Source organism: Alternaria burnsii (assembly GCF_013036055.1).
Source record: "Alternaria burnsii strain CBS107.38 chromosome Unknown 752, whole genome shotgun sequence".
NCBI lineage: Eukaryota > Fungi > Ascomycota > Dothideomycetes > Pleosporales > Pleosporaceae > Alternaria > Alternaria burnsii.
In genome coordinates this window covers 1,513,133-1,523,490 of record NW_024066114.1, presented here as the reverse complement: position 1 = coordinate 1,523,490, position 10,358 = coordinate 1,513,133, and the positions used below count along the sequence as shown (strand labels likewise).

Here is a 10,358-nt window from a genome sequence, read left to right as displayed (position 1 = left end):
TCATATCGCCGCTGCCCTAGGACTAGGCTCTAGGCGGGTGCTAGTGTCGTCTACTGACGCATGGACAATCCTACAAAGTTCGGTACGGCGAGCTCTAGTCCTTCTCAACCACAAGTAGGTTTTTCGCTCCTGACGATTCCAGCCCTGTCTTTTGCGGCGACGGCGACGGGCGACAGACGAAAATGCTCGTGGCCGCGCACTGCCGCAGCGCTGCAAATTCCGACTAGAGAAGGGCGAGCTGTCATATGACAGATACTCAGGGTATGCATGTCTGAAGACTGCAGGTGTGGCTTTGGGACCGTGCATGGCTCGACGCTTGTGCACACAAGCGGTCCGCACGTCTGCAATGACATGAGCGACCCCTGAAGCCGACTGCCATGCGGATCCTACCATCACCAGCTCCTCACAGGCGGTAAATTCAATGGATCCTTGGGCGATAACTCGCGGGTTATACCCGCCCTCTCCCATCTTCTTGGGATTTCTGGAGGGTTGCCACTTTAATCCGCTGTCCCCCTCGCCCCCAGAGGGCCGACATTCAGCAAACTTGATAGTCCCGTCCCATCGCTGCATGACATCGTACTACTCGCGCCGCGCTGCCGTTCCTGCAGATAGCACTCAACCAGTCCACGCCGGATTAGCGCTCTGTGCAGCATCGCCGTAGGGGCCCGCAATTGAACCCTTGGATTCCTCCATCGAAGCTGCCGGACTTCTTCCACTGCATATCGGATCGCCTCCCTGCTCTCAAAAGCAAACATCACTTCATGTCCTGTCAGCGCCGGCCGGTGGCAGCACAAGACGTGCCATTCGACAACACCCTACCCCATGTGGCCATTGCCATTGTAGCGCCAACGAATACCGCGATTCAGTCTCCACCATCGTATCTCTAACTTTACTGAGTCGCACCCACGCCCGCACCACAGCCACCAATCTCTCTCTGCCCACTCGCGGCTGTCCCAGGCATCATGGCTCGCGGCGACCGCGGACCCAAGAAGTTTTCCTTCCCACTGCCTCGCCGCTCGCGATCCAAACTTGACGTCCACGACGTCCACCCTGCCCCATCGATACCCTCTGGCCCCGAGAGGCCCTCCCATCACGAAGATACGTCCAGCAAAGCACATCGAGTACTGGGCACGTCCGATGCCCTGCATCGCTCGACATCGAGACAGTCGACAATCCCACCAAGTCCTGGTTACATGTCCATTACCGTATCCGAGGCTAGTTTCGGCTCTCACATCGACGAGAGAAACTCGCAAACAGCTACGGAGAACAGTGGGCACCCGAAACGACCCAGCATGTCAAAACGGCCATCATCCAACGTCCTAGGACGCACCTATACTGGAGAAAGTAGGCAGGGCTCTGACAACGGTTCCGTCACTCACCGGCTACACCCACAAACGTCCAACTCGACCCTGAGATCGCACTACGACGCGAAGAGTTCACCCCTGTATATCTCACAGCAAACCTCCGATTCGGCAGTCCGAGATAGAGCGTTACGAAGAGGACAGCCTCCGGTATTGACGGACCATGGTTACAACAACTATGATGCCAGTCCAATGTCGCCTGCCATCCTGGATGAAACGAGGAAGAAGGAATACCGAAAAAGTAAACCTGCCCGCCTGGATCTTTCCAAACTGTTTCCCAAGCCCAAGGACAACAGTGATGGACCCAACTATGGTACATTGCTTTCGCCCACCAAGATGGTGAACTCACCGGCTGCCATGTCCATGAACTCGGAGTACTTCCCTCACCCAATGACGAGGCACCCGACTCCACAAGCAGGACCTGCCAAGCTGCAGAAGCCCAACGTGAAGTATCAGAATCCTCCAACAAGGACTCCCCCAAGTCCAGTACGCAAAGTCAAGAGGGATCAATATGACAATGCCAAGATACATGTACGACGACCACCAAAAGGCGTGCAGCATTGGTTTGATGCGCTCGACGAGGAGAGCGAAGACAGCCAGGCGGAAGAAACACAGCAGCCACATGACGATGCTATATATTCAGATCTCAAACCTGTTGTGCCAGACCACAGCTATACCGCTGGTGAGCCCTCGCGAGGAAGGAGTGCACCAAACTACAGTCGTCGATCGCAGGATCCCACACCAGCATACAAACGGGACAGCTTCGCGCTCGAGGATATTGTTGACATTACTCATCTAACCTCACCTAGCCAGTACTCAGTAGACACGTATCGAACGTATTCTACGTCAAAGACTAAAGAGTCTGCCCTTTCCAAGACCAACCTGAAAGACTCTAGCGTCTTGTCCTTTTCGTCATCTGAAGACGAGAGCGACAACCGGTCACGATCTCGCAAGGGCAGCGTTCGCGAGAGCTTAGACAGTGGCGACTACACGGGGGAGATTGTCATTGGACGAGCACAGGCATATGAAGTTCGCCCACACCGTCGTGGGCAATCAGCTGGAAAGATGAGCACACTTTCGACATCTACAACGGCCACCATGGAAGTGATGTACATGCCGGAGCCGCCACCTCTCCCATCGTATCATTATCCTCGAAACAGTACTCACAGTGGTGGTAGACGGATAAGCCACGTGAGGCAGCCTTCGGTCATTCATGAACACGAAGATTCCCGCCCACAGACTGCTGTTACCACACCAGTGTCACCTACTGCACATAGCGTTGTGAGTGCACGCACGTCAGCAAGTGCGCCGCAGCCCCAATCCGAAGGGTCGCGCAAATATATGCAAGTGACGGCAGAAGAGGAGGCTTTGCTGGAGCTGATGAGAAAGAAACGCGCAGCTATGAACAAACAGAGCGCATCGCAGGCGCCCACACGGGAACAAGAGAAGCAGCTCAAGCCAGCAGCGGAAAGGTCTCCACCCCACCGCACGTCCGCTTTTCTTTCAACAGATTCTCGGGAGTCAAGTCATGTAAAATCCACCGAGACCAGGTCCAAGCACCGGGCATCTGCAGGTACATCTTCGTCGCTTGCGCCATCACGTGGCAGATCCTCGACGACTGAAAGCCAGGCAACTACCAGCCAACTCCGCGATAGTTCCGTAAGCGACACATGGTCAGACCGTAATCATTCTCCTGCTAGTCGAGGAAGGCTGCCGCACCACTTCCCAATGCCCTCCGGGTTTTCACAAGTGGATCCGTTCCCGCCTACGTCCCCAACACTTGCTGCTAGCATAGCATCACCCACGACTACCGACCACCCATCACCTCTACCCTCGCCAATGACGCCCGCACTTTACACTGACGACCAGGACGTAGTCAAGGTGGCGAGCAGTGATACCAGCAACGAGCTTGAGGAATTCCCTATGCTCGATCAAGGTGTCATTAGTTCACCGCCAGAGAGAATGAAAGATGAACCATTCCATCGCCGCAGTAGGACTGCATCCAGTCCCACGGCAATCTCATTCCCGGTACCTCCCACGTCTACTGGTTTTAGAGATTTGGCCCCAGTCTCTGAAGCCTCGTCTCGTGCTCCTAGCATCGTCGAGCCACCAGTCCCGAAACCACCCAAGAAGACCGCTCGGCACATAAGTGAACTGGCGCTCGCGGGCGCTGAAACGCGAAATCGACAGAGCAGCATTCACTCTACTGGATCACGTACGTCTGTCTACTCACAAACGTCAAGCTACTACAAGAGCGCTAGCACAAGAAGATCACGCCATCTGAGTCCAGATGACAACATCACGAGTAGCCCAAGGATGACGAGTAACGATCGCGACAGCGTCAGTGACGATGTCCTGGCTGCCTGGAACAGTTTAGGAGGGACCTACTAAACCTCCGCATCGCTTTCTTCCTTTTGTCTCGTCACACTGCATTACCACACTATGATACGATTCCTTTCTAGCATTTACATTATTCCACTTTCTGCGGTATGATACCCCCGCATCACACGTTTCCGCCGCTTTCTAGCTCGGCCTACTTAACTTGTAAACCTAGTCGCCATTTGCTACACGATTTTCTATGTCGCTTTTTTCACTGCATTGCGCTATCTGGTATTCCGGCACTAGATGCCTAGATTATTACTGTTATCATGCGAGGATGGGCTATGTGACGAGGATAGATAGGCGGCTCACAGTCGGATCTTTAGCATAGAAGTTGTGCATGCAGTAAGCACGACAATGTAATTCACATGACAATCCAACGCAGACGAGCTGAATCATGGCGGTGGTGTGTTGGCAAAGTCGATCGTCATTGTTCCACATCCATGCATTCATGCAATTTCCCCTTTTCCGTTTACTTTTTTTGGTAGCACAGCACCTGGCTCGTGCACGTCGACCCTATCTCGCTTCTGCATGCAGGCGCCAAACGAGAATGAAGTGGCTTTGTTCCTGCAAGGAGAACGCAGCCAGCCGCCTGCCTCCGGTACCGTTGTACTGGGAAAAGGGAGGTGGTGTTGAGACATGGTTGATCAGCCTTGCTTTTTGGAGGATTGCGGTGTGGGTGGGCCGACGTGGGTTTGTGTGGCTGCAAGGGCGATAAGTAGTTCTTCCTTTTTGCATTTATTCGCCGGGTTGCGGAGATAGGGCTGGCTGAACTTGCTTTGGAATGAGGGGTGGGGTGAGGGGTAGGTGGAGAGGATGCTGTTGACGATGATCGTTTGGGTCGTGTTGAGGTGGGTGTTCGTACAGCTTCATTGCTTTTAGATTGATGACAGGCGGTAACCAACTCCTCTTTGGCAAACTGGTGAGCGTGGGGAACATAATCGACCCGATTAGACCATGGTGTATCTGTCTGGTACTGCTCTCAGTGGTCTTTTCCGAGAAGGAACTGCACATGCTGATTGTCCGTCAAAGAGCTACACATTTACCTGTTGGCCGCAAGACCCGAGCCGCAGCATCTCAAGTCCTGTAGTATGAAACATCATCCTAGTGACGCAAGGGTCATACTGATCCTGATGTATAAGTCTTCTTGCTACTATTGCATTATCAGCACGAACGAGGACTCTACGAAAACATTGTAGAGGCATGTTGCGCGGAGGAAGCTTCACTACAGCAGGTTCCAATCACAAGAAAATACTCAGTATTCGATGGCAGTACTACTACTGCGTTCAACCTAGCGTTTTCGTAATGTCATATAGTCCATAATAGGCAGGTATTACCCTGCTTCCTGCCGTCTGTTCGATATCCTCACTTTGCAACCCCACGAGCCAAAACACCTCCGAGTTCCCCTCTAAGAATGCTGGATATGTACAGCAACACCGCCCTGGGGAATATACGCAGTTCCAGAAACAGTGTTGTCACCGCGTGTGCAGCGGTCCATGATAATACCACCTGAACGTGCAATATCGTTGCTAAACCCAAGTCAGCACACTTCGTCTAATGCAATACCTAGTTAGGAAACTTACCAGTTCACGCTTGTAGGAGCATTAGTACCTCCCCTTACGGTAACTATGTGGGCACTTCCAATGCTACACTGTACAGCACCTCCTATGCTGCTAACATCGCAATTCTGACCCGCCTTGCCGCGTCCAGCCAAATCGTTGATGCAAGATACTGCGTCGCCAACGGATGGAGGGGAAGAAGTAAGCTGTTGGCAGTTTGCAAATTCCTGACGCTTGGTGAGGTCCTCGGGGTCCTCAGCACCGGCCTCGAAGGCGGCAAGAGCTTCTTCGACAGTAAGAGCTGTAGATGGGTCGGCGATTAAGCTGTCGACCCAGTCTACCCAGGAGAAGGAGGACTTGATGTATTCTGGTGATGGGTCGGTAGGAGGGGAGTCGGGGGATGGCATGGCGGCGCCCAAAGCCGCGAGGGAGAGGGTAGCGAGGATGGTAGTGGACTTCATGGTGTGCGATTAGGGATTACGAGAGGACGGGTATTGTAGTAAGTGACGATAGCGGTAGTAGCCTGAGTAGTGTTGTACCAGATAGAGGCGGCTTTCATCTGGTATTTATATCCTTCCAACTTCCATGTCCCCACAGGATACTACATAGCACCATCAGGCATCCAAGGCTAACCTTCAGTCAGTCGCAAATACCTCACCGCCCTGGCATAATCGTAAGATCGGGACAATACAAAGGAACACGGCGAGCAGCTACAAGAGCAACGGCATGTAGTTCTTCTCGCGAAAGGCACCATCCGGCCAATGGAAACAGATGTCTTTTCACTGGAGAGGAAACACAGCCGTGGCTAATACCACGTTAGGCTTCCCACTCAGGTACCACGGACAATTGTAAGCTGGCAGCTCACATTACTCTCCCCACAGTATCTATAAGGCCACCCGTATGCAGGGGAGGACAGACTGCAAGTGGAGACAACGGAAGCCACCCGCCCGCCTTCTAGCTTTTTCGAGATGACCACCTCGGAAGACACGGATGCTGCCTTGGAATATGGGGCCAGAAGAGAAGATGTGTGAGCCTCGATATATGTGCTAAAATCAGTCTGCGAAAAGGCATGTTTGATCGACTGGCAGCCTGTATGAGGATGTACACGGCAGCTCGTGAGGATTGTAGAGGATAGGCCTTGACACGATAGGGTCGGCACGAAAGCCTTGGGAAAAGTGGGGACGCTAGCACCAATTATCTCTGAGGCGTGCTACACGTTTTAAAGAAGACCAGCGTCGCGTATTCAGGTCCGAGTACCATCACTAGTATGTTTCGTAAGAGCAGGAGCTGTCAACACGCATCACCAATGTAGACCCACCTCAATAAACGTAATTCTTTGGCTGCAGGCAGCGACAAGTCTATTAACCTAAAGAGATGAAGCCAAGGCCATGTATGTTCGTATGCTGATGCCAAACAACAAGCAAAGCACATCGTATACATTACTTTTATATGCATATATGCTTTCCATAGTGGTAGAAACGCCAGTATAGATTGTGGTCGATGCCCAAACTCCGCGTGTAATGCGTCGATGATACGGATCCAGAAGGTGAAAAAGTGGGTATATAGAAATACAACGGTGATGAAGTGAAGCGCAAAGACAGTGGTGCGATCAAACAAATTCGTGCTATTGTGGTGTCGTCATGGTCCTTGAGAGATTAGAGCGTTGTGGCATCGCATCTTTCCGTAGCTGACGAACGACTGCTTCGAGCTTCCGTCGTTCTTCTTGTTCCGCCTGTATATCGTTAGCATACCGCAGTACAATGATATGGCATTACTCACTCTCAGTGCCTTTAGGCCCTCCGCTGTTCGATCCCGCATCATCTTCCTGAAGTCTTCTCTCAACATGCGAATGCTAGTCGCCCCCATGTCAAGCTGAGCAGCAGCGCCATTCGGCATGCCTGGGCTCCTGACCCCAAGCCACTTGACCTTTTCGTCACTGAGCTCGCGCTCCAGGGCTTCCTTGTCATCGCGGAGCTTGTCGATCTGCCCTTCGAGGACTTCGCGGTCCTTTTCGTTCTGAATAGCATCACGAGTGAGAGCTTCGTACTCAGCAGCCATGCCTTTGAGCTCGGCCTTGAGATTGCGCTCGGATTGGCGGGCCTCAGCTTCGGACTGAGAGGCAACGTCTTGGACCTTGCGAAGCGCTTCCAGTTCACCCAGAAGCGCCTGGTTCTGCTCGGCCAGCTCATCCAACTCCCTCTTAATGGCGGGATTTGCAGCCGAATCAGCAGCACGTTGTGCGCGAGTACCGTAAGCGCCGTCAAGCTCTGCTTTGGCAAAGGTAAGCTCAGTGGTGAGACGAACGATCTCGCCTTCGAGGCTACGGAACTCTTCTTCCTTTGCGTTCAGAGTGTTGGTGGCGTCCAAGGAGCGCGCCTCTGCCTCCTCCTTCTCGGCCGTCACCGCCTGGAGAGCTGCTGTAACCTCTTGGATCTTCTGCGCAGAGGTAGTTAGTTCGGCTTGGATCGTTGCCGCTTCACTACGGGCACTGTCTTGAGCGTCCCTGAGTTCTCTCTCTAGCTTGAGAGCTCGTTCCTGGGCATCCCGAACCTGAGCCTCGTAGCCAGCGGTGCGATCCTCTGCCTCTCTTGACGAGACGTTGTACGCGGTGTTGCGCTCTTGGTGATCCTTCAGTTCTTCTTCGAATGTAGCAGCGCGTTTCTCAGCCTCTTGCATCTTGCTTTGGAAGTTTACAGCCTGCTCTTGCACGTCCCTTAGTTGATTTTCGTACGCGACAGCACGTTGTTTGGCTTCCTTCAGCTCAGACTCGAAAGCCATCACCCGTTCTTGAACGTTGATGAGCTGAGCCTCCAGACCTGCGTTTCGCTCTTGCGTCTCGCGCAAAATCTGCGAGTCATTCTGAATCTTGTGCTCGTCGAACTGCTGTAGCTGCTCCATTGCACGCTCGAGCTCACCCTCCATCGACTTCTTCTCGGACCTTGCACTGAGAACCTGCGTGTTGAGCCGCTCAAATTCTGCCTCTTTCTGTGCGTCGGACTTGCTGTTTAGCTCACGTTGCTGCTTGATTTGGCGCATTAGGACGGACTGCTTGTCTTTGAGACTGGCTGCCCGACTGGACAACCACTGAACCTTGGAAGAAAATGCAGCAAGTGAGTATGTCTCGTTAGCGTTGTAGTCCTCGTCCGGCGAGAGTTGCTCATTGGCATCAGGGTCTTCAGAGAGCAGTCGGCGTCGTTCACGTTTCCGTTCACGTGCCTCTTCTTCTCCAGCCAGAATCATCTGCCAAAGGCCCATGATGGTAGTCTCGTACTTCTCTGCCTTTTCCGCAGCTTCTGAATCATCACTGACAGTGACAGGAGCCCTGGAGCGGAGGTCGTTGATTTGCTCGTTCATCGCATACTGAATCTGCTCAAGGTTGTAGAAGGAGTCTTCCATGTAGTTGAGCTGTTCGGTGGAGCCACCACCCGTGATGGCGGGTGGGGGTGGGAGTTTGTCGGCCTGTTCACTGTCGGATCGAGATATCACAGCATACAACTGATTGTTGATGCCTTCAAGACGGCCCTCGACTTGGTTGAGAGTGTGTCTCGAGTTGTTGCGGATGTTCATCTGTTCAGCGCTGACACTGCGAAGACCTTGATCGAGGAAGTCGAGCTGGCGGTCCAGGGTTGTAGCGTCGGGCGTTCCTTCGAGAGCCAATGGCGGTAGTGAAAAGTCGTTATCGCGCTCGGGATTGGCCTCGATGATGAGTGACCTTATACGCTCGTTTATCTCCTGGAGTCGTGCGGCAGTCGCATTCAACGCTTGGTCTTGACGCTCCGACGCAGCTGTCAGGTGTTTACCGCTTTGCAGCACGTTCATAAGGTTGTCGAGATTCTCTGGGGATCTGTAGAAGCTCCGCTCATCGAACTCGCCTCCACGAATACCACCCAGTCTGCCGTCTTCGTAAGTGTTTAGGCTGGCGGGGCTGTCTGGTCTCCGGAAGCGGTCCTCTGATAGCTCGGCATCGTCTTCACGGTGCTTGGGGCCCTTGTGCGTAAGCTGAAGTACAGCGGCAGTGTGCATCAGCAGCTGCATATCGATCATGCGCATGCGAGACTCAATCTCCAAGCACTCCCGTATAAACTCCTCAACCTTCCTGTTGCTTGATTCAAGGCCCTCCTGGTCCTTGGGGTCATATTCCTGCACGGCGTTACTGCCTTTGCTGCTTTTGTTGCTCTTGCTGCTCTGGCCGCGCTTGTGTCCGGCTTTCTTCTGGGCCAGTCGTCCCAGTGAGCGTGTCGCATCGCGAATCTTGGTCTCGGACTCTAGCTTCCGCCTGACAGTACCCAGGCGTGTGTCCAGGCCCTTCTGCTCCTGCTTGAGCGCTTCTACCTCCTCCACGCTCAGGATATCAAAATACTGGCTGTCTCCTATTGCCGTCTCGACGAGCAAATGCATGGCCACGGGGTCGGTGTTCAGGGCGTCGGAGCTTCGCTTGCCCGAGTTGCGAGGTGTGTACATGCCATTCTCGCGGATTGTCTCCCTGCGGCCGTCTACGAAGACTTCTGGGGGCGGGATGAAGGCACTGGCACCGAATCGTGGGGAGATCTGGTAGGCCATGGGGAAGAAGCTCGGCGATGCAGTGCCATTGATGCCTGACTGGTAGTTTGAAGTCGGTGAGGGGAAGTCATAAAGGGCGCGCGGGCTGAGTGTGTCCCCGACGTAGGGGTACTGGGTGCGTAAGCCATTGCTGGTCATGGTGGCTCTGGGGCGACGCGGCGACAAGACAAAGGGCGAGTCGGCGCGGTGGTGAGCGGTTGAGGTTCGGATGGAAAGCGCGACGGGGGCGCAAAGCAATAGTACTCGCGCAGCCAGCGGGGATGGTTGGCGCTCACGGCGAGCAGCTCGACATGGTCAATGAGAACTTGGAAACTTTGGGTCAGGAGAGACGTGCAAGCGTGCAAGCAGCACCAATACAGGCGCTACTCTGGTAGGGGATCGAGGTCAAGGGGTGACCGCGATCCCTGCAATTCACTAGACCCGCCGGTCTGAGCTCAGGGTTCATGCGCGCTTGGAGGCACCTCTCCCCACCATCCCGCGCGACTCGCCCTCGTATTCG

The 10,358-nt window shown here is 53.9% G+C and overlaps 3 protein-coding genes across 3 annotated transcripts; 1 reads left to right on the top strand and 2 right to left on the bottom strand.

Moving 5' to 3' along the window:
- On the bottom strand, positions 1-306 carry GT037_006604 (uncharacterized protein; the record flags this gene model as incomplete). The annotated part of the gene is made up of 1 exon (XM_038931651.1): positions 1-306. One exon carries the CDS (start codon positions 304-306, stop codon positions 1-3), a length of 306 nt encoding a protein of 101 aa, XP_038786148.1.
- Positions 307-962: 656 nt separating this feature from the next.
- GT037_006603 (uncharacterized protein) lies at positions 963-3,752 on the top strand (the record flags this gene model as incomplete). Its single annotated transcript, XM_038931650.1, has 1 exon — positions 963-3,752. One exon carries the CDS (start codon positions 963-965, stop codon positions 3,750-3,752), a length of 2,790 nt encoding a protein of 929 aa, XP_038786147.1.
- Positions 3,753-5,148: 1,396 nt separating this feature from the next.
- On the bottom strand, positions 5,149-9,997 carry GT037_006602 (uncharacterized protein; the record flags this gene model as incomplete). Its single annotated transcript, XM_038931649.1, has 4 exons — positions 5,149-5,269; positions 5,324-5,754; positions 6,996-7,031; positions 7,079-9,997. The coding sequence occupies 4 exons, from the start codon at positions 9,995-9,997 to the stop codon at positions 5,149-5,151; spliced, it is 3,507 nt and encodes a 1,168-aa protein (XP_038786146.1).
- Between the last annotated feature and the right edge of the window lie 361 nt (positions 9,998-10,358).